The sequence below is a fragment of the Ptychodera flava genome, chromosome 15 (assembly GCF_041260155.1).
Source record: "Ptychodera flava strain L36383 chromosome 15, AS_Pfla_20210202, whole genome shotgun sequence".
Classification (NCBI taxonomy): Eukaryota; Metazoa; Hemichordata; class Enteropneusta; family Ptychoderidae; genus Ptychodera; species Ptychodera flava.
In genome coordinates, this window is record NC_091942.1 from 4,763,521 (window position 1) to 4,788,826 (window position 25,306).

Here is a 25,306-nt window from a genome sequence, read left to right on the forward strand (position 1 = left end):
CCTTCATGAATGCATGGGACGTTTGCTTGTTCTGAAAGGCAAGATTGACATGGCTAAACAGCACATGAACAGAGCGTTAGAACTGACGGGCGATGATGAAGACAAAGCAGTGACCATACGAACACTGGCAAGTGACTAGAATGTGATGAGCGACGAGCCTCTCCATAAAACAGAAAGATTTTGCATTCCAACAGCATAATAACTTGAACAGCTCATCAATGACAAATATACAAGTGCAACCAAGGATGTTGCTTGGTATGCTTTGGATATTTTTTAAGAAATTGGTAATAATGTTACCGCTGTGGAGAAATTGCAAAGCTTGTCACAATGGATTGTTGCGGTGCATAATATTAAAACATGTGGCATGTTATAAACATAACGTGCGTTACCAGAAACTCACCGCCATAGCCCTCGGCCTCAGGGAATAGTGATGTGTTTCTGGTAACACACTTGGGGTAATAAACGAGTGCTATAGCCCTCACGACCACGTAATAGGTGTTTAATAGACAGCATGCATGCCTTGGTTCTTGATTCTAATTATTATTCAAAAAATAAGTTCTCACTGATTGTTAATATTTTCTGATTGTTGATATTTTCATTACAGATTTGAAATATCATAAGCAAGCTGAATTGAAAAGATGACTGTTTGTGAACAAGGATCCAGCATTGGCATTGTGTGTACGAAGCAGATGAGAAGTCTCGGCACTTTTTAAGTACCCCAATATTCCTTTGAAGTTTTACAACATAAAGGATAAAGAATTTGTAAAACAGAAGCTGTAACTGAACAGATTTGAAAACAAAATACAGCAATTTTATGATGGCTTGAATGCAACTTTTTTGGGTACAGCATCATTTATGAAGACTATCTATTCAAAACCATCTGATACCATAACATTTGAGAACATAACACTATCACTGAGGAAAGTTTCTACATTTCCGTCATGCTGTCCACCCCATCTGTATGAATGGATTAACCCATTTCATACAACTGGGTTATTCTATATAGTCTATGGGTTTCAATACGCTCTTGTCTCCCAAAGAAGATACAATGACACAAATTGTAGCATACTAAACTTTACATTTATTGTTCAAAATTATCTTAATTTGTAAATTGAGGAAATAAAATTGAATTATTTTTAAAGCAATGAAGTTCATACACATCGATATTAAATGATAATATACATAAAGAAATGTTACATCCACATATTTGAATTTGTACAATTATATAAAAACTTGATAGGAGTACTTATCTTGAGAAATACTATGCATAGGTACGTTCCAAGAAATGCAGCAGTTTGAGAAATGTAACAGCCACATAGATGAATTTGTACAATGATTTTTAAAATGACTGCAGCATATGACGTATGTCTTTAAATGTAAGGAATACATAATACAAATGATATACAACAAACTTGTACAAATATACATAATTAGTTTTGTAATCATACTTAATTAAATATCTCTGAAACTAAAAATTGATTTTTAAGATATACATGATGAGTTTGTACACATACTTAATTAAATATCTCTTAGCCTAAAAGTTGATTTTTTAAAATATACATGATGAGTTTTGTAAACATAATTAAATATCTCTTAGCCTAAAAGTTGATTTTTTGGATGTGTGATTACTTCTGTTAAGCTTTGTAGGGATTTGTCACTGTAATTTGGCACATCAATTTGGCCCACAATCTTGGTTGACAACAATAGGTTTTGCCAAACCACTGTAGTGAAAGGGTTTACGCATTGATGTTATCAAACATTTAGTCAGAGTTTGGCTGGCACACAATTTACTCTGTGTTTGTCAGAATAAATCCGAAATAATTCTTTCAAATATTGTACACTTTCAATCATATTTTGGCAATTTTCAGAGTTGTCAGACACATTTCTGTAAGTGATAATTCTTTTTTCAAAATCAATGGAAGATAATCTTCTTTAATGGAAAATTCCAGTTTGAAAAGAAATGACTGATATGCTTTACAAAGTGAATTTGGGATATATGATTGACAAGACACTTGCAAAAGGAATGTGCAAAACGTTATAGTACTGTCAGCATAATATCTGATTTTTGTCAAAACTTTCCTGGTCAACTTGCTATCTATTCACCGTACATTTTATGTCACAGTTAATAAGAATTTGACAAATAAATATCTGGCTAAGCCAAAATTACTGATTTTAGTTATATGAACTCAACAAAATTTAAATTTACTTGTTTCTTAGAAACCTTGCGCCTTCAACTCTTTACATCACAGTTTGCATAAATTCATTCTCTTTTGATGTTTATGATGTAAATTATTTGTCTATGAATTAAAATGAATGAAAATATGTATTAAGCCACTTTTTCAGCTGCTACAACCCTTCTAAAATTTCCTCAGAAGTGAATTATCTACTATCAATGATTAAACTGTCGACAGTCCCTTCTGCCTTTTGTCTTATAATATTGGTATTGTCTCTAAACAGCGGTGGTGGTAACAAGTGTAGTGCCAAAGGCATGAGTTGGCAATGCTGAAGGCATGACTGCAAGTGCAATAGGCTTATGCTAGACATCGGTCATTGACTCAGCCGTGTCCAGCGTTGCTGCAGTGGCAAAAATGATGCAAGGTCTGTTGACAGTCTAATCAATGATGTCAAAATATGAAACTCTAATTTACTTTTCAATCATAATTCATCATCATTTTTCTGTTTTGCTCAATTTTCATTGTATATTTCTCATTCCTCACCACTTTCACTCTTAGCAAATGAGTGATTCTAACAAAAATGTTAAAACTGTACACAGTTTATGTAAATGAAATTCTACATACATTGGTGTTTCAAAAAGTTGATGTTTAAAATGTATACTGTACATATTGACAAGAACAGGGCTTAAAACAATGAACCAAGGGTAAGGAAAGTGCTTAATATGTACATATTTGTACAATAAAATGATCTCTTCTTTTGTTAGTAAATTTTCTATGATACACTTTAAAACTTGCTAAAGATATGAATTCTTCAAGTATTGAATGTCTGAAAATCTCTTGTTTTAAATTGTGCTATGCATGATATATATTTGTCCTACTTTTATCTATCCGATTTTTTGCTGTTTTTCCTTCACTAACTGAGTAAACTCTCTGTAAAACTGTTCATGATTCCAATTTTCCAATCCTCACTCTTAAGGTTGTTTCTCTTCCACTTCATCAGTTTTCTCCTCACTATCTTTCTTCTCTTGATCTTCTGTCTCTTCTTCATCTTGTTAGTTGTCCTTTGCATCTTCCTTAATTTCTTCATCTTTCAGTGACAGATCCTCATTTTGGAAATCTCCGATATTAACAGTGTCAACTTCTTCAATTGATAATCTGCTGTCTCTACCACCGTCGTAACTCAATTGAGACTTTTCTCCATCTCCATCAACGACATCTGCTGCATCAGTTGGTAACTGGGTGTCACCATTTTCCGGGATTTGCTGTGATCCCCATGCATTCAGATGATCCAATTCAATTTGTTCCAAAATGTGTGAAGCCTGCAATCATAGTACACAGTTAGTTAGAAGTTCATGTTAAATATTAAGTCTACAACAAGTACACTGCACAATGTAAGGTACAGTATTTGAACATTATCCAATACTTACATGCACATACTCCATACGAATTCTACTCTGGCACTTGGCTATAAGTTACCCTCTCAATTCCATATGAATTCTGGACACCTTGCTAGATTGCAATTCTATATGAATATGCCCTTGAGCTTGGCAAGTATAGGCAAAGCTATCATCACTAGGCACAATGGCTGTGCAGAGTGTAACTGCGTACTTCAAATCTAACTCACCTGTTCCATCTTGTCTGCATCATTGCTCTCCTTAGCCATTTCCAGAACTTTCTCCAGCTGTGCCTTGGCCTTTTCCTTCTGACCACTAAGCAGCAGGACTTTGCCCAGAGAGAACACTGTCTCCGCATCATTTGGGTCGATCTCCAGAAGATTCTGGAATATATCTATAGCTTTGTCATAGTCTTTGTAAAAAGCATACCACATGCCAATGTTGTAAGTTATTTCCTATAAACAGGAAAAAAAGGGAGAAAAATTATGTTTTTCTAACAAAGTTATCAATCACATTGTCTCATAGCTGGGTGATATCAAGGTATTTTAACAGTCGATATTCAAATAAAGTATTCTTACATGTGATATTCAAATAAAGTATTCTCACAGGTGATATTCAAATAAAGTATTCTCACAGGTGATATTCAAATAAAGTATTCTCACAGGTGATATTCAAATAAAGTATTCTCACAGGTGATATTCAAATAAAGTATTCTCACAGGTGATATTCAAATAAAGTATTCTTACATGTGATATTCAAATAAAGTATTCTCACAGGTGATATTCAAATAAAGTATTCTCACAGGTGATATTCAAATAAAGTATATTCAAATAAAGTATTCTCACAGGTGATATTCAAATAAAGTATTCTCACAGGTGACATTCAAATAAAGTATTCTCACAGGTGATATTCAAATAAAGTATTCTCACAGGTGATATTCAAATAAAGTATTCTCACAGGTGATATTGAAATAAAGTATTCTCATGGGTGATATTCAAATAAAGTATTCTCACAGGTGATATGCAAATGAGGTATTCTCACAGTTGATGTGCAAATGGAGAATTCTCACAGGTGATATGTGAATGAAGTATTCTAACAGCTGATATGTAATTTAGCCATTCAAATATAAATTTGATTTCATTTCAATTTTAATAGTGTGCAAGCTATGATATTTTACCAATTAACAAGACTTATGGAAAACCATGATAAACAATGAGAGCTGATTTTATATTTTAACCCTGTGAGCACTAATTTTTCCCACCAAAATTATATGGTGTAACATTTTACCAATTTCCTGAAATTTTCTGTAATTTTTTTGACAATTTTGGACCAAGTGAACATCATATTTTATTAGCTTCAGATTTTTGTCAAAATTTTAGCAAAATTTAGAAAAAAGTTGACCAGCGTATATTTTGATATAGGCGACAAAAACTGACTGTAGCACTCAAAGGGTTAACCATCGCAAAATGTAGATATAGGTGGTACGTCTTGTTTTATTTACGGAAAATTCTACAAGGTCAGTCACTAGGGTGTGTTTCTTCATACTGGGAATGCTTAAATGAATGAACACTTACAACATCTTCAGGAAATTTTTCTTTTCCCTGTTTGAGGACATCCAATCCTTCCTGTCTGTGGTCATTCTCCACAAATGACTGATACGCTGCCGTGTATTTTGGTGCTTCAAATTCACCATTGAGGAGAATCTGGCAGAGCATCTCAGCATTGCCGCTCTTGGCATACTCTTCTGTCTTTCTGAGAAGTAACATGTTGCTTTTTGGGAATCTGAAAAAAACGTGTGTTCAAAGTCTAGTCAAATAAAAGTTTTAGATTGATAACGGATTGATAAATTCCCAGTGCAAGTTTGATTTCTTGGCAACACTTAATTCACATGTAGAGAGTTATAAAACAGAGGCGCTACAAGTGAACATTATATATCTCCTCATGCCAATGTAATTATACACGTAGCACAAGTGACCTCTGGATTTTCACAGTTAATGAGCTAAACTATTGCAAATTCAACATAATGATAATGGAATCTGATGGAATCTGACAAGTTTTCTCAACCATACATCTTTTTGAAATAGTAATCGAGCAACGACACATTAACTATGGTGTACACCGAATATCTGATTGATAAACCCTGCTGGTAATTTTGCCAAAATCACCAAAATATTTAAAGAATAGTCAATTTATTCCCTAAATTCACTTTGAGGATCCTTGGATGTATACTTTTACATATATTTCAAACTTTTGCTGAGTATCATTTGATGTGAAAGCCCATGAATCTAAATATAAAAATCCTCATCTGAAAGCTTCCTAGGGAAAATTATATGCCACATCAATATCAAAATTTATTAAAACATGACATAGTTCCAGTATAATGGTTTTGCATATCATACAATTGACTACAATGTACCTGGTCAGTGCATAATCCACTGTGTGTTCATACGGCCTATTAGGTCTCTCATTTTCCGGTAGCTGTTTGTCAAAATAATCCAACGCTGCAAATACATTCTCATTGGCCCAGGGAGCTGTTACTATCCGCTGCACAAATTCGTAGGCCTCTACCTCGTCATTACGGAGGTAGTAATCCATCATGGCATAGTTCAGTTGTTTAGGAGACGCATCAAGTCTACCTTGGGCAAACAGTTTTTCACCTTAAAAAGAAAATTACAAAAATAATACAAGTAAGACTTTTCTGGCACAGATGTTGGTGTCAGTTCTGGGGCATATCAAACAAAATGGTGTGGTGCTTTTCTGTCATCATTGGTCAGTCAGTTCATTGACGTTGGTTCTCCCCTCAAAATTAAAAGACTTACACTTTGGACAAACTTTCCTTAAGGAAAGTTTAAACCATTGTCTTTAACAATCAAGAACAAAATTAGTGGTTAAATTATACCCAGACATTTAACACACATCATGTTGAAAACGGCCACCATCCCTGTGTTAACTGTATAAGGAAAAATTAGATTTTCAACGTTCAAAAAAACTAAGCTGGTAGAAACTTTTCATTCCATGAGCTACAAAATGAAATACCATGAGTGGTACATGAAAACATAGGGCCAATGTCCCTGAAGCTACAATAGATGGTACAGAGGACATACATAGCATAATACCTGATATAGTGAGAGCAGAAGTCCTTTGGCAATACAGTGTATTCTTATGGCAGAAGAACTGTTTCAGTATGGCTTATACTTACAGAGCCCCCTATAAACACAGACATTTATCAATAGCCAGCATAGAAAACTGCCATCTATGCCTATAAAAATGGCAAAAATTGCTTGAAAATACAAAATTGCAGATTTCATCATTATTTTGATGCATTGTAAATAAGATAGCCACTACAAACCTGTGTACCAAATATCAAAGCTATCAGATGAGCAGTTTTTGAGAGACAAATTTTTTGATCAAAAATGGCAAAAATTGCCCCAAAATTACAAAATTGCAGATTTCATCATAATTTTGATATATCAACTTCAGTTCATCACTACAAACCTGTATACCAAATATCAAACCTGTAAGACAAGCAGTTTTGATCAAATAACTTTTTGACCGAAAATGACAAACAATTCCTTAAAAATACAAATTTGCATATTTCATCACAATGTGAACAAATCTAATAGGTCATCCCTGGGGACCTGTATACCAAATATCAAAGCTGTCTGACAAACAGTTATGAAGAAGAAGATTTTTTACCATAGACGCCTTTTTTTTTGGAGCTAATTTGCATATTTTCAAGAATATCAAAAAACAAGTTTCTCATAATCATATTTTGCATCTACACAACAATCAAATCTGTAAGTACTGTGGTTCTCAAGATATTTGAGTGGACGGACATCCTCACAAATGGACATACATACATACATACATACATACATAAATACAGACTGACGACAGATGGATACCCATCCCAATAGTTTCTATAGACAGTAGTCTACAGTAGCTAAAAACATTGTAACAATTTGAGATCTGTATATCTGTCCCAGAGGCACATTCTAACTAAACATAACACTCAAGACTTGAAATTTAGGCACAGCTGAGAATACCAGGCCTACTCTTATGATCACAATATAGATTACATTGGGGCCCTCCAATAGCTTTGTGCAGCAATTAGACCCCCAAGAATTATGTTGACTTGTAAATTTGATCAGTCAGCGTCCAGTGTGCTTCAGTCTTGCCAAACAAACAGTAAGTTTTATGAATCCATATGAAAAATGCTATGCACACACAGAATACCAATGCCTATCATTGTGTGGCCACATTGATTTGAACTAAAAAAGTGGCAAGAACAATCAGAAACAACTTAGATTAACTAAGGGGTACTTACTGGCTTCTTTGAAGTATGGATGGGCTTCTTTAAATTTTCCCTGGTAAACAAAGGCAAAGGTGATGTTCTCCAACAGAAACAGTATGCTGATATGGTCTGCATCCAGTGTTTCCTGTAAACATGCAATTGTTGACAATTATCATTAGGTATAAATTGAGTTATGACATGAGAATATATGTATTGTAATACTGCATAAATTGTTTTACTAATATTACATGTCAATATCTATATCTACTGTACCGGATATTAACTGATATTGTGGCTACTGGTGGTGCCTGTTCAAGTTTTCGTGTTTTATGGTATTTCAAATTATGAATGGAAAATTAACGATCAAACTAGCCATTCTCACGACAGCTTAGAAGTTTGGAAAACAGGAGTAACAGATATCATAGATCCTTATGTTTGATAAATCAGATATACTAGTATTGATAACAATACAACAGAGTATTCAAGAGTAAGACAGCATTCCCTGTTCACTGATTTTTAGGTTTCAATTCTATTGGTGTGGTCAAACTTCTCAGATGAATTGCACTGAAAACAAACTGTCATATAGTGGTCCATAAAGGTATACTGTCACCTGTTCCAATTTTGCCACAGTTACCACGGAAAGAGAAAATCTAACCAATCACAGATTTTAAGCGGGTGGCCGCTTTTTAAAAACAGCGCCCTCACATGGGCATTTTGAATACCAGGGAATGCCCCTTTGACCATATATGGGCATATGTAGATTACAGGTGACTGTATACCTGTAAAATGCTCAGTGGATTTGCTTTGATCATTAAAATGCTCTGCAGATTTGCTTTGAATATACCCGGTACAAATTATTACCTTGTATATTTCCAAAGCTTGGTGGTACTTTTCCAAAGCAAGATCATAATTTTGTTTCTGCATCTCAAATACACCCCAGTTTGTTAATTTTTCAGCCACATCTGGGTGTCTCTCTCCAACAGCGTTTATGGTCATATCGTATGCTCTGAGAATAGAGGAAAACATTTCTTTCATCATTTCAGAATAGCGCATTAGACCTTGTGGTAAAAATTTGTACTAAATATTTTGGTACTGTTTCTGGTGATACCACCTCAGAAGATATACTGGTATATTTCGATTCATCAGACGGGTGTGTGACAAAGAGAAGTTTTATCAAAACATTCATGAAACTGACGAGTAAAATTAACATGACAGACTTCCACGACTGGCGCAGTATTTTGAGGGATACTGAAGTTAACAAGTGACGCAGCATATCGTACAGCAGTATCTTTCTCGAGCAAAGCGAGTGAAACTACACCAGAACCGGCAAAACATTGAAAACAGCAATCAGTTCACAAAAAGCAAAAAGTTTTCCTGGAAAATCATGTTTTGTTATATATGCATATCAATAATCTCATTTACATACATCCACATAAAAATTACCAGATTGTCATGTACGGTATTAATCCAATATTTTATGATTTTGATCACTTTGTAAGTAAATATTACAATGAATGGTATCAAAAGTATCCTTTGAAAGTTATTTGTGTTTAATTGGTGTAACAAGAGATTACCTGTACGGTATGTAAATAACAAAGGCGAATTACTTTTGATTTGCTAATTTGCATATCAGCTAGCAAAAATATAGGTTTCATATTTTCACATGCAACATGAAATATGCCAATACATATGTCATAGTTAAATATATGGTGGATGTAATACATAGCTGCAGCTGCATTTAAATTATATCTGACTTTAACAATAAAGTCACCTCCGACCTTTTTTGCAAAACTACTGAGAAACAAAACATTCGTAAAAGAAGCTTAAAAATCATAGATAATCCCTATACCCCTATCCAATGTACACCTGTCCAACTACACAAAAAATGGCAAAAGGTCTGATCCACACTGTTTTTGAAAGGCTTGACAGAAGAAAAGGTAAATTCCACATTGAGTCCTTACCTCTTATACATTGGTTCTGCTTTTTCATATTCACCAAGTCTTCTGTAACATATGGCAAGGTTATTCACAGCTCCAGCTACCTCAGTTGGCAAATTTCCAAAATAGCATATCTCATATATCTGGGTATCAAGACAAATGTGAAATGTATAATAAAAGTAATTGACTGAATGAATGGGAAGATTAACAAACAAACAAACACATTTCACAAGACTTTGGCCTGCTTTGCTGGACCTGGACCTCTTCTTTGCCACAGTGATAAAATGAGCTTTTGCAGGATCCACAGAAATGTGAAATGGACTAACCTACAACATAACAGAGTTTTTAATCTGATGAAGGCAATTTCTACAACACTGATCTCAATCAAAGTTCTGATGTATTTTTAATTGTGCTATTTCCTGATAATCTCTACTTGTTTGGAACACTACACTACCGGTAGTATTACTTCTTTACATATTGATCTAGCCCATGATATGTTTGTCATTGTCATGTCCATGACAGAAGAGGTGATGGGATGAGAAAGAGGAAGAATTCATAACAAATTAACAGACGATCATAGACAGCTAAAAACATGGAATTACTCAAGCCTGCCTACCTTCATGGCTTCCTCCATAACATCCTTTGCTTTCTCATTTTGACTGCTGTCATTAATGTCAATGTATACAGATGCAATGTTGTTCAGAGTGTCTGCTATCAATGCGTGGTTTTCTGGTAGTTCAGCTCGATGTAATTCCAGAGCCTTTGTGAAGTATTCTTCAGCCTGTTCAGTTGGGGTAATGACCATTTCAAACATATCACTCACTATTCACTCTACCAGCGTAACTGAAATTCATTCAAACTTGTGCAAAGTATGACCAAAGACGAACGTTGGCAAATTGGAAAGCTGGTTACCAATTTACTTCATCTGCAGTAACCTTCATTAAACACACAACAGCAATTATCTATGTTTGATGTAGAGAATCCTTTACTGTTGTCCTTGTAATATTGTGATTCTAAGTTGATGGGATGCACAGTACTAGATATTTCCCATAATGCATCATGATTTGTACCAACGTACATTCCCCTGTGAAGTCTACCATGTCTCCTATGTGTAGACAAATTCCTGGACTAGTTGTAAAAATTCTGAAACGCACTTTTAAGGATACCTTTCTTCTCAATTCCCATTTTAAAGGATTGAGAAAATTGTGCTTGATTGAGAGAGGAGATAGCATTTTTGTAAAATTTCCAATGATTGTGTCGTCAGCCATACAGTATAAAGTGATGGAAAGTAGGGAGACTAGTTGCACCTGTTTTATGAAACAAAAGGATTTGATTTTTTTCCGAATACAAAAGCCAAAAGAAATTTACATGCTAACTTTTTTCAGAGAAAGACCCCTTCAGTTGGTCATAACTTGCTTCCCAAAACTGTGACATTTGTAGTACCTGCAGAATGTGACTTTTATGGTTATTTGATGGTTTCTTTGAAATTTATACTACAATATTTCAACGTACTTTTAATAAATATAATTAATCAATTATCTTGAGACTTTACATTATTGCTTTTATGCAGAACTGAAAAAGTTATAAGAAAACTAATGTCGTTGGTACAAATCAAACAGTATTGTGGGTAATTTATTGTACTGTGGGATGATGAAATAATTCTGGCGATTGATGCATGCTTAATGTGAATATCACATGTAAATACAAGGGGGTAATTGGTGCTACGGTTTGTAGTTTGTGAGGGCTACAGTTACCTCCTTTAAGCACACATTTAAGGTACTACATGCCTAAAACAAAATAGTTTTATGAGTACTGCAGCTTGTAAATTTCCAAGAGGAAATTTTCTTTCAACTCTCCTTTTTCATATTCATGAATAAAATTGCGCGTTGAAGTACATATTAGGAAGTTAAAATCAACCTTAGCAGGTTGCAGTCGGTTGCTGACACTTTATGTACAGAGGGACTTTGGTTTATCGAGAAACAATTGAAAAAGTTTTTTAGCAGCATTAGAAATTCAAAATGGCAGCTATAGCCTTGTTGACTCTATATGGACATATCAAATTTTGATTTTCAAAACAAGGACATTGAAAACTTAAATGTAATACTTTGCAGGCTTCAATATGAGTTTGAACAGCAGACTACTGGGAAACAGCTCAGTATCATAAAAATTTGAGTGTCCTAAAGGAAGATAGATATCAGAAATTATTTTTAAAAATACAAACATCACTACTGTCTTTTGTTTCCAGACTGGGCTGAAGCAATGTTATTGTACCTCAATTTGAGGTTCTGATGAATAAAGCTTGTTTCTAAAGTAAAATTGGCAAAAACAACTTGATTTTTAAAGACAGTGACTATATTCCTATGAATGCTGTAAAACAAAACTAAGATTACCTCTTGGTATCTTCTTTGCTTCAAATAAAGCACACCAAGACCATGCACTGATGTAGCAATGTAGGACTTGGACTCTGCTAACCTGCATCACATTGTGGAAGAAAATCAAATGCTACAATGTGAAAGGGAGTAAATATGGCTAGTTTTCAATCGGGTTCAAACTCACAACATTCAGCATCCAGTTGCCAAATCCCCCAAAAGGGAAAGGAAAAGCGAGTGTTTAAATTCATGAAGGATCCTAGGTGCTTTATAGATCAGTATCAGATAAAATCCGGGATTTGCCAACTGTCTGAAGTGACAGCAATGAGCAAACAGGAACAATCCTTTCGGCATCTTTTTTCACTAACAGTTATAAATTTTGTGCAGTTCAGCTGCTGCATCCATACTGCAACCATACTGGATTGTATCATGTCATTTGCATCATGTATGTATCGTGATGCTATGCTGTGGTATTAATTTTAACAAAATCAGATGAGGGTTCTTTGAAATATCTGGGGATATAGAAAATTATGTGGCTGCTAGACAATAATGTTGATAATCATGATATCCCAGATACCTTGGTATGTGTGTTTCTGTATGTATGTGTGTCTGTCTGTATGTATGAATGTATATTTGCGTACAATGTATTTGTGAAAAATCAGGTAGGAATCCATGTGTGATGGTTCCAGATATACAAACATATGATACATATAGCTGCCAGGCAGCCAAGTTTTATCTTCACAAAATAATTTGACGCAAGCACATGAATGGTATGGAGAGCATCACGTTTGAATGAAATCAGTCGAGGCATGTTTGAGAAGTGGTGCCTAATAAATAGATGGACACAGCCCAATCAGTGGGTCCTCCAAGAGTTTGTTGAATGCGGACTAATAAACACCTTTACTTACTTGTCTTGTTTGATTTCTAACACTTCTTTGTGCAATGGTTCAGCCTTTTCAAATTTTTCCGTATCTACATACGTACATGCCAGTTTGTTCATTATGTCACAGTATTTCTCTGCAACTGTCTTGTCAGTACTGATGTCATCTTTACTGAAAACGCAGTCCTGTTTTGATGGCAAAGGAAAATAATCATTTTGAAATAAGGGCTTCAAAAAAATTGGTACTAAAATGCATGACCTGTGGTTTGATGGTGATGTCTTGTAACTCAGTATATGAAAAACCCTATTGATTCCTTTTACACCTCTTTCCTGCAAAGCATTTACATGGTTGGTCATAACCTTCTGGTTGAATTAAGTTGGAAATACTTTTTGAAGCTGGAATAAATCTATTTCTGTCATGTTCCATTGGATGTGGTGGGTCATCCTTCCAGTGCTAATGGGAAGTGTATGTTTGAAATATCAAAATTACCCTGAATATAATTCAGTCATTGTGATCTTGAATATGAAATAATTTTGGAAATATCTTTGGGAGAAAACAGCCAGGACTAAGTTAAAGTGAAATTTGCCAAAAGTGAACGTAATTTTTTCTGTGTAAATATTACAGGAACTTATTCCATAATATCAGTTGTGTCACCTCTTGTTTGATGTGTGTCATGTACATCAAACTTTGAAAGTGTTGATTTTCTATTGAATTTTTACCCTCTCACTGCCATGGTTTGATCCAAATCCCATTGTTTTCAATGGAAAAGTTGGACCTTTACACTGAACATGGAGGGAGTAATGTAATTTACTGTCATTTTGTCTCATGATGAAATACAAACGGCAGGTGTGTTTGACAGTGGTGGATTAACCCCTTGACTACCAAGGCCAATGTATTCCTATATAACAGGCCCCTTATGTAAATATTGATAAAATCTTGGGTGGGTCATTGCATGAACACTGCTTAGAGTAAAAATTAAGAAAGTACCAATAAACCATATATTTTCTGAATCAGCATGAAATTTCCCACTTTTTCATACATAAATTTTGTATTTCCAGGTCACGTGACTGATCACATGACACGTCATGTGACCAGAGTTGTCAAAGAATATGAATATTTGAAGCATCAGCACTTGTTTTGAATCCATAAAATGATGCAAATTTGAATGCAGTTGCAATTTTCATGGAATTGTCTTTACATATATGTAAAAATAAATAACCTTTACTTAATTTATAGATGTACCTATTTAAGATTTTTCTCACAAAAGGCAGAGTAAGTGAACCATAAACATCAGCATCTGACATGATTCTGTATTTGAAAATCACACATTTTATATTTGTAAACACCTGCTTTAAGTCTTCCTTGCATAAACATGCATCTAAAATGGTTATGATTTATCAAAAAATAATTCACAATATTTCAAAATACATTTTAGGGAACAACATATCACATGACCAAACACATGACCAGTCATGTGACCAGTCATATTGAAAATATCGCTGCTATAAAATTTCACTGGGTTATAGTAAAAAATTGTATTTCCTCTAGTTTCATTCACGAATATTGCTGTTAATAGAACATATTTACATATAAATCATTTGTTTTCAATAAATAAACATTTCATTTCATAAAAAAAAAACTCTTAAAAATCTTCGCGATCGTCCGTACTTCTGAAAACTGTAAACAATCAGCGCCACTGAGCTGCGCCACGCTTCAGTGATCAGCCTGACCTTTCAGGGTCGAGGCCATGGGTCATGACATTTGCTTCCGGATTGTGGCCATACTCGGACGTAGGGGGGCGCAATCTCATTCAGGCCAGATCGGAATACATCAATCTTAGTTGCACTGCGTGCAGACGCCGAAATTACGGGATTTTTAGCGACAAAAACGAAGCAAATACGCCTATTTAACTGTGCCGGATATTTCCGGCACTCAAGGTATATGGTAATTCAATATGGCGCCGGAAATATCCGGCGCCATAGGTAGTCAAGGGGTTAAAATAAAACCTGATAAAGTATCAAAGGGATATATATATACATTGAAGGCATATTTCTAGTCTCAGGGATTTGTTTGTTTAAGTGAGAAGAGAATTACAGAGTTATTGCTGTCTTTGTTTTTCTTTTCAAATCAGAGTGAAGTTTATGGTGTACTGTTGCATAAAGCTCCACTATCTACAACTTTTGATGAATTTTCAGTCCCCATGGACACCTGGGTATTTTTATTCTGTTTGTACAATGCAGTTTCTTGTCCAACTTGCATAATCATGTTTAAATGTCGAGGGTCAAATTTTGTCAACACTGCTTGCATGTGTGTAATGACCAGTGTTATTGTCAAATCATGAAGGATTTCTACCATGGACTAGACTTTATTTGTCAACAATAACATTGCAAATTGTCAACAGTGCATTATCTTGGTATGGTTAATAATTTGTATTTCAATGTATTTTGAGGAGAACATGAAAATGCATTTGTGTTATCAAACAGCAATAGTCCTCATAAAAATACAGCTATTACTAAATGTAAAGCAAAATATGATAAGGAGAAATTTATTTACATGCATACATTAAGTTATAACTGCTTTGTTGAACTTGCCATTTTGCAAAATGTAAATACACAAGCACAACTGATAATCCACTGAACAACAACATTCTTTCTAATGGAAGCACATCATTTTAAGACAAAGAAAAATAAAATTGTACCAGAGAACATTTAGGAACATGATAGCTGTGACAGTACTCTATGTTACTAGAAAATAAGAACATTATTATGGAGATATTCTCTGCTGATGAGAGAACAAAACTTACAAACATTCTCCTGCTCCTGAGAAGAATGGATTCAACCTGTTTGAGGTGTCCAGCTTCACTCAGGAAATCACCAATCTTGCTAGCAACTGGTAATAGCTGTCAAATAACAGTATAGCAAAATTATACTTCTCTCAGAAAGTGAACATGACGCTTTAATGCCTTGAAGGTTTGTAGTAACTTAAATGGTTTTCATTGAAGAAGAAGCAGAGTTGGATTGTTTGCCTTGCTGTTTGTTGTACCATCACTGTTCAGTCTGGCATGATATCTTGTCATTGTGTGGGAAGTACAGATAAAATATAGTTCACAGCGTTATACTTTAGAAAATATATTGTCATCGTTGATGACACAGTCCCCACTTGTTAATGGGTACTTTGATTACAGGTCCTCAGACAGGATAGAGTCCTCTTCATTAGGTCTGTGATAAAAATACTTTTGAATAAATTCGCTTGATACATGTCTGAGTTGTAGTTCAGGACATGAAAAAATCGTAATAAAATGGACACACGGCGGCCATATTGGATCGTATCACAAAACAAATCAATGTGCATATGTATGACATAGGTCAATGTCCTTGTACATGTACCAACTTTGATTAAAATCGGTTGAGATATGCCTGAGTTATGGCTTTGTACATGAAAAAATCATAACAAAATGGCCGCACAGCAGCCATATTGGATCATATCACAAAACAAATTAAAGTGCATATGTATGACATTGGTCAATCTCCTTGTACCAACTTTGAATAAATTCGCTTGATACATGTCTGAGTTATGGTTCTGGACATGAAAAAACGTAATAAAATGGCCACACAGCGGCCATATTGGATCGTATCACAAAACAAATCAATGTGCATGTGCATGACATAGGTCAATGTCCTTGTACCAAGTTTGAATAAAATCAGTTGAGATATGCCTGAGTTATGGCTCTGTACATGAAAAAATCGTAACAAAATGGCGGCACAGCGGCCATATTGGATCGTATCACAAAACAAATTGATGTGCATAGCTATGACATTGGTCAATGTCCTTGTACAAACTTTGAATAAAATCTGTTGAAACATGCCTGAGTTAATGGCTCTGTACATGAAAAAATCGTAATAAAATGGCCGCCTGGCGGCCATATTGGATTGTATCACAAAACAAATTGACGTGCATATGTATGACATAGGTCAATGTCCTTGTACCAAGTTTGAATAAAATCGGTTGAGATATGCTTGAGTTATGGCTCTGTACATGAAAAAATCGTAATAAAATGGCCGCCTGGCAGCCATATTGGATCGTATCACAAAACAAATCAACGTGCATCTGTATGACATATGAAGTAATCCTTGTACCAAGTTTGAATGAAATCGCTCCAGGTATCTCTGAGATATCTGCGTGAACGGACGGACAGACGCACGCACGCATGCACGCACTGACGCACGCACGCACGCACCCAGGACATGACCAAACCTATAAGTCCCCCCGGACGGTGTCCGTTGGGACTAATAAAGGACATAGCACTTGTGGTTACTTATTTATTGACATAAACGTATATTTTAGGTGAAAGGTTATCGAGGTCACATGACATTTTGTCAAAAAATTTCTATCCTATAGTTATCCCTATATACCAAAAATCAGACATCCAGCTCTATTGGCTTGCTCAGAATTAGATATGTGCATAATTAATGAGGTACAATATGTGGCGTCATAAGGTGTCCCATCATACCAAATATGAAGGGTGTAGCACTTGTGGTTACTGAGTTATGGACAAATATGTATATTTGAGGTCAAAGGTCATTGAGGTCACATGGCATTTTGTCAAAAAAATTGTATTGCTAAGTTATCCCTATATACCAAAAATCAGACCTCTAGCTCTATTGGCTCGCTCAAAATTAGATATGCACATTATTAATGAGGTACAATATGTGGCGTCATAAGGTGTCCCATCATACCATATAAAAGGTTTGGCACTTGTGGTTACTGAGTTATGAACAAATATGTATATTTGAGGTCAAAGGTCACCAAGGTCACATGACATTTTGTCAAAGTGTCTGAGATATCTGCTTGAACATATGGACTCACGGATGGACGAACGAACGGACATGTCCCAATCTATAAGCCCCGTGGACTTTACTTGTGGGACTAAAAACTGTGTCACTGCATCCTTTTTGTAATATGAATACCATGAGAAACTAAATTTTTATTTTTCTTGGCCTTATACATGGGAGTCTATGGAGGTGTAAACTAAAAAGTCCTCTAACACGGCCAAATTTGATCGCATTATGAAACAAATCGACGTGCATCTGTATGAGGTAGGGTACTATTAAATTGACCTGGGCATCTCTGAGATATCTGCGTGAACGGACGGACGCACGCACGCACGGACGCACACACGCACGCACAGACATGACCAAACCTATAGTCCCCCCCGGACGGTGTCCGTAGGGACTAAAAATATATATTACAGTTAAGGGCTTTCCCTCTGTCACTTTTATACCAATTTAGTAAAAACAAAATGATGTGACCCATGGATGCATGAGCACCTCTTGTGACCTTCAGTCCAGGACCACCAATTCTTTTTTGCAAGAAAGTGAATTTGTTATTCAACTTGTGCAGTGGACCAGTGAACACTGATGGAGTATTAATTGCTATGGGGATAGAATGTGGGTCTGATGATGAACTGGACTATTGACTGACTGGATTTGCTGTGGTGTGGTGTTATTAATTGGTCCATACGACCACAAACTACAAGTACACACTCAGAAGATTTGGTCACCACCGATAGATGTATTCTTCCTGTGGCTTAGAAAGCAAAACAGGGTATTACAGAGTAAAAAAAATATCAAACTTGGAGGTGCAATGACTAACCTGTTTGGCTGGAGGCTCCATATCCTCAATATTGAAGATTTCCAACTGCTTCAAGTAAAGATGTGCCACTTGTTTATCCAATGATTTCGTGTACAAAGATAATATTTCATGTCCGGCAAGTGACATTGAGTTCCAGTAATTGAATAAGTCATATTTGTTCTTGTCTCTGTGAAATAACAGAAAATTAAATTTTAGAATAATGTTTCAAAATAACAGGATTCATTATGTTAAAGGTAGCATTCGCCTAGCAACTGAAAGACCTCAACTTTTGCTTAAGTTTTCCTTGACAAAACTTTCAACATTCACTTTAACAAAAAATCTGGATTCAACCATGAAAATGTTGGTACTGGAGAAAAAAATTTACCTGACATTTACAGATATCTCAAAATCAAAATGGTTGCCACCCTTGTATTAACTCTACGGGGAAAAATTAAATTCATAATTTTCACAAAACGAAGACAGTGAAAACCTTCCTTATTCCAAAAGCTTATAAATGAGCCCCTACAAGTGGTAGTTGTGTCTAAATATGTCCCTGAGGCGCATTCTACCTTGAAGAAATGTTATAAAGTCCCTACCTTTTAATGGACGAATATTGTGATTGTGAAATTCATATATTTTATCACATGCACCAATGTAAACAAGTCATTGACAATGACACAGTCCCCACTTGTACTTTAATTACAAGTCCTCTGAGAGGAAAAGTCCTCTTCATTAATTAGGTCTGTGATGAAAAATACTGCGATACAGATGGGGCTTAATGGTCAAAAATGAGTTCCATGGTGGTGAAAACATGAAACCAATGTAAGCCGCCATACTAATTACAAAAGGTCATTAAAATGAATCAATTAGTACTTAATCAACAGGATGCTGCTAAACATTTTTGCATCCTATCCTAACACTGACAGATTATCACCGCTAAAGTTTGATGCAGTACAATTTGTTTAGACCTGCCTGAGTTATGGCTAAGGACATGAAAAAATTGTAACAAAATGGCCGCCATGCGGCCATATTGGATCATATCGTGAAACAAATTGACGTGCATATGTATGATATAGGTCAATGTCCTTGTACCAACTTTGAATGAAATTTGTTTAGACCTGCCTGAGTTATGGCTAAGGACATGAAAAAATCGTAACAAAATGGCCGCCATGCAGCCATATTGGATCACATCGTGAAACAAATTGACGTGCATAACATGACATAGGTCAATGTCCTTGTGCAAACTTTTAATAAAATTGGTGGAGACGTGCCTGAGTTTGGCTAAGGACATGAAAAATTGTAATGAAATGGCCGCCATGCGACCACATTGGATCACATCGTGAAACAAATTGACGTGCATATGCATGACATGGGTCAATGTCCTTGAGAAAACTTTTAATAAAATCAGTTGAGACGTGCCTGAGTTATGGCTCCGTACATGAAAAAATTGTAACAAAATGGCCGCCATGCAGCCATATTGGATTATATCGTGAAACAAATTGAAGTGCATATGTATGATATAGGTCAATGTCCTTGTACCAACTTTGAATAAAATCAGTTGAGATGTGCCTGAGTTATGGCTCCGTACATGAAAAAATCGTAACAAAATGGCCGCCATGCGGCCATATTGGATTGTATCACAAAACAAATCAATGTGGATATGCATGACATAGGTCAATGTCCTTGTACAAACTTTTAATAAAATCGGTTGAGATGTGCCTGAGTTATGGCTCTGTACATGAAAAAATTGTAACAAAATGGCCGTCAAGCGGCCATATTGGATCGTATCACAAAACAAATCAACGTGCATATATATGTTATATGAAGTATCCTTGTACCAAGTTTGAATGAAATCACTTCAGGCATCTCTGAGATATCTGTGTGAACGGACGGACGGACGGACGCACAGATGCACGCACGGACATGACCAAACTTATAAGTCCCCACGGACACAATAAAATCTCTCATAGCACATACAAGTGGATATGTCATCATGAGTGAAGATTTTTTTTGAAGACCATCCTCCCCTCAAATACCCTGTAACATGGCTCCTCCAAAGGCCATGCTTGTGTCTACCGAATCATCATCTTGAAGGTGAATCTAAATGAGAAAGTACTTTGCAGAAATTTCTGAAAAACCAAATTTCAAAGTTCTGGATGAGCAGATTCTATGAGTAATTAATTCAGTACGCCAAGATATTTTCAAAATTGCAACAGGGCTCGAAATACTTTTTTTTAACCACTGGACAAAATAAAAAGTACCTGTCCAAAACGGCATAATTTATTCTAAGAAACTACCCTATACTAGTTTCAATTCAATTCAACAAACTCATGCCTGTATCATATGCAAACCAGTGTAACAGTGCCCTCGGTGTCGAGATAGCTCTGAGAATCTCCCAATCTAAGAGATTTGAGATGTGACCTTAGATAAATCAACATGTCTGCCTCCTTTAAACAGTGATTAGATATTATCGAACTTTCGTTTACTTTTTTCTGACAGGTAAATATCCAAATAATGATTTTCAAAATTGTAAAAGGTATATAAATTTAAACTTATGAATATTTGCTGCAGTCAATAGGTTGAAATACTGGTTGCAGGCTGAAAAAACCTACCTGTCCTCTTGGACAAGTACTTTTCATAACTACTTGTCCCAGGCCAAATTTCACTTGTCCGGGACAGGCAGACAGGTATTATTTCGAGCCCTGTGCAATGCTATTGGTTTGTCAAACGCTGACAAAACTAGATGTGAACATTGCTAGAAACCAACACTTTGAAGCAATAGCAACAAGTCATCGTTGATGACACAGTCCCCACTTGTTAATAGGTACTTTGATTACAGGCCCAACAGAGAGGATAGAGTCCTCTTCATTAGGTCTGTGATAAAAATACTTTTGAATAAATTCGCTGATACATGTCTGAGTTGTAGTTCAGGACATGAAAAAATGGTAATAAAATGGCCACATGGTGGCCATATTGGATCGTATCACAAAACAAATCAATGTGCATATGTATGACTTAGGTCAATGTCCTTGTACCAACTTTGATTAAAATCGGTTGAGATATGCCTGAGTTATGGCTTTGTACATGAAAAAATCATAACAAAATGGCCGCACAGCAGCCATATTGAATCGTATCACAAAACAAATTAACGTGCATATGTATGACATTGGTCAATCTCCTTTTACAAACTTTGAATAAAATCGCTTGATACATGTCTGAGTTATGGTTCTGGACATGAAAAAACGTAATAAAATGGCCACACGGCGGCCATATTGGATCGTATTACAAAACAAATCAATGTGCATGTGTATGACATAGGTCAATGTCCTTGTACCAACTTTGAATAAAATCGGTTGAGATATGCCTGAGTTATGGCTCTGTACATTAAAAAATCGTAACAAAATGGCCGCATAGCGGCCATATTGGATTGTATCACAAAACAAATTGATGTGCATGGCTATGACATTGATCAATGTCCTTGTACCAACTTTGAATAAAATCTGTTGAAACATGCCTGAGTAATGGCTCTGTACATGAAAAAATCATAATAAAATGGCCGCCTGGCGGCCATATTGGATCGTATCACAAAACAAATTTACGTGTATATGTATGACATAGGTCAATGTCCTTGTACCAACTTTGAATAAAATCAGTTGAGATATGCCTGAGTTATGGCTCTGTACATGAAAAAATCGTAACAAAATGGCCGCACGGCAGCCATATTGGATCGTATCAGGAAACAAATCGACGTGCATCTGTATGACATATGATGTAATCCTTGTACCAAGTTTGAATGAAATCGCTGCAGGCGTCTCTGAGATATCTGCGTGAACGGACGGACGGACGCACGGACGGACGGACGCACGCACGCACGCACGGACATGACCAAACCTATAAGTCCCCTCGGACGATGTCCGTGGGGACTAAAAAGAACAATTTTCAGTGCTATTTTCTTACGAAGCAAATAGATGAGCTGTTATATCGCAGTGGTACTAGTGGAGTCTATCGAACGCGCTCGGGTCAAGGGTCACCGCCACGGTACCGTTCGAGCCAAACCATAGGCTTTTTTGGTAGTTTACTACAATACCGATTGGTGTCGCTCATTTACCTCGCAAAATAATGAAACATATAAGTCTTTGAATAAATAAACTTGTATCATCTTTATCATTGACTATCTAAGACTCATTCTCTACCCCTGCTAACTACCTCAACGACAAAAACATGTATTTTCAACCACTTTCTCGTGAGCCATCTACGGTTTCTGCGACGTTTGCCTACACTCGTGGGTAAAATGCGCTGAATACATTTGAGGTCAAAAGTTCAAATTCGAGCAGAAATCGTCAATGCGTCAATGGCTCACGGAAAAACAGTTGAAAATACATTTTCTTATTGTCCAGGTAGAAACCAGGTGTAGAGAATGGGTGGTAGATAGTCATTAATAACTATGGTTCAAGTTTATTTATTCAAGGACTAATATATTTCATTATTTTGTGAGCTAAATCAGCGACACCGATCGGTGTCGTAGTAAACTACCAAAACAGCCTATGAGTTGGCTCGCAGCGGGACTATAGTGGTGACCCTTGACCCAAACATGTTCGATGGACGCCACTAGCACCACTGCAATATCACAGCTAAGTGTACATACACTGTATTTTCATGCATTTTACAATATTATTTTGATGCTTAAGTAAGTTCTCCTATACTGATATTTGAAGAATGGGAGATCTTACATTCAGGCTGACATTCATGCATACTTATTTGATACAAAAATTAGTCTGGAATATTCAAATGTGTGAATAAAGATAATTCTGATAAGCCAATCAAAAGACTGTTCTCAGTCTTGCGTGATGTGATAAGATATACTCACTCAAAGAGAGCCAGAAATACTCCTAAGTGCAGCAGACACTTCTGTAACCTTTCATGGTCACCATACTTTTGAAGTAACCATGGTAGTTCATCAATAATTCTACTAGGAATCTTGGTTCTGTGGTCAGATCCTAATTCCTGAAGGAGTAAACCAACAGATGATTGTACAACTCACATTGATAGTTACATGCAATTCACGTTACATATTAAAGTTCAAACATGTTGAACCATAGAAAAATAGGCATTTCAAAATTGCAAGGCCTATTTAAATGTTAAAGTACAAGAAATAATTCACAGTACACAAAAATTGCAAAATTAGACACTCTGTTCATGATATTACTTTTGAAAATGTACAGATATGACAAACTTTCCTGCATGCAAAAATTGGTTATTTTATTTTGAAACAACGTTCTTATCACTAACTGCAAAGACATGACATAAATCTATTGAGGGAAAGCCAAAAGTGGTTGACAAATAGATGTGTACCTATAGTATGTGAGGGGCTCCTGAATGACTGCCTTGATTCAAAAATGAATATCTCATTAAAAAAACTTCTGAATTCAGATACTCCGTAAATATGTTTGAGGCTTACTGAATGAGACACTGACCTCAAGTTTCTTTTCAAAGTATGTTGCCAAGACATCGATGTACGACTTGTAGATTTCTTCACCTGCACAGTATCTTTCTCTCACTGCATTGGACAACTCATCATAAGCAATCCTGTTGAAATGAACAGCAATGTGCTGATTACCATGTTTTCATGGAATTTTATCAGTTAATTATGATTTCTCTGCAAAGCTGCAAACACATTATCCAGACACTGTTGAACAACATCAGGAAGCAGTTCCAGCATGTAGTTGACAAACTACTGGTTGTGGTCATTGAGCTTCTCCACAGTGCAAACCTTGACAAATACAACCTTTGTCCACTGCCATCACATAATGTTGGTTTATGGTGATCTCCCTTGATGATGTGAATAAAAAGTGTCTCATGGAACTTGTCACAGAAATGTTTTACCCAAATTGATCTGCAATTGTTTCATCACAATAACTGATTTAAATATTAAATCATTTAATGTGAAAGATTGTGGCACAACATTGCTGTATATAAAGTACAGAATTTTTTTGAAAAGATTACATGTTGAAAACAAAAGTGGACAGTCTTAAACAGCGCCCTCAGGCAAGTATGGCTCTGCTCATAACTTGGGTCTTTTTTTCAATACTTTTTCTAAACCACCCGTAATTTTTTTGAATGTTTACTAGTTTACTGGATGTATTTTTGCTCATATGTAGGAAATTTGTCAATCAAATACAAATAAGAGTTTACTGAACAAAAGTCCTGTTTCCATACTTCAAGGTCATTTCATGTTCAAGTTGTCTTATTACAAATATTAAATATAGAACAATACATTAATAAATTGATTAATTCATAAAAATAAATAAACAACAAGAAAAATCCAAGTTCATTGAAAATTGTTGGTTCAACAGGTCTGATGATTACCAGGTTGGCAACAATGTATCGGTACTACTATTACTAACAACAGCCCCTATCCCCCACCCCTAACATAAAATGGTTCAACCCTAAACAAAAGACTTATCTTGGAATGATGTCAACATATTCATTCATGTTTTGAGATGTCATTCACAGAATCTGGCAGGGTCAACTTAGTGTCTGTACAGATATGTAGACAGACAGACAGAGCTTCAAGCAAGCTATGATTTCTTTATCAGTCATGCATGACGAATCACATTGCTGATACT

The 25,306-nt window shown here is 35.7% G+C and overlaps 1 protein-coding gene across 1 annotated transcript in view; it reads right to left on the minus strand.

Moving 5' to 3' along the window:
* Window positions 1-2,105: 2,105 nt before the first annotated feature.
* Window positions 2,106-25,306, minus strand: part of LOC139150968 (TPR repeat-containing protein DDB_G0287407-like) — a 58,555-nt gene continuing 35,354 nt past the window's right edge. Inside the window, exons 13-26 of the mRNA XM_070723453.1 lie at window positions 24,155-24,266; window positions 23,548-23,684; window positions 18,702-18,867; window positions 15,853-15,948; window positions 13,077-13,234; window positions 12,190-12,271; window positions 10,416-10,580; window positions 9,824-9,942; window positions 8,724-8,868; window positions 7,896-8,007; window positions 5,985-6,225; window positions 5,143-5,350; window positions 3,799-4,023; window positions 2,106-3,493 (exon numbers count right to left, since the gene is read on the minus strand). Coding sequence (XP_070579554.1) covers window positions 3,227-3,493; window positions 3,799-4,023; window positions 5,143-5,350; window positions 5,985-6,225; window positions 7,896-8,007; window positions 8,724-8,868; window positions 9,824-9,942; window positions 10,416-10,580; window positions 12,190-12,271; window positions 13,077-13,234; window positions 15,853-15,948; window positions 18,702-18,867; window positions 23,548-23,684; window positions 24,155-24,266 — 2,233 coding nt within the window. The 3' untranslated portion in view covers window positions 2,106-3,226. The remainder of the gene's footprint in view (window positions 3,494-3,798; window positions 4,024-5,142; window positions 5,351-5,984; window positions 6,226-7,895; window positions 8,008-8,723; window positions 8,869-9,823; window positions 9,943-10,415; window positions 10,581-12,189; window positions 12,272-13,076; window positions 13,235-15,852; window positions 15,949-18,701; window positions 18,868-23,547; window positions 23,685-24,154; window positions 24,267-25,306) is intronic.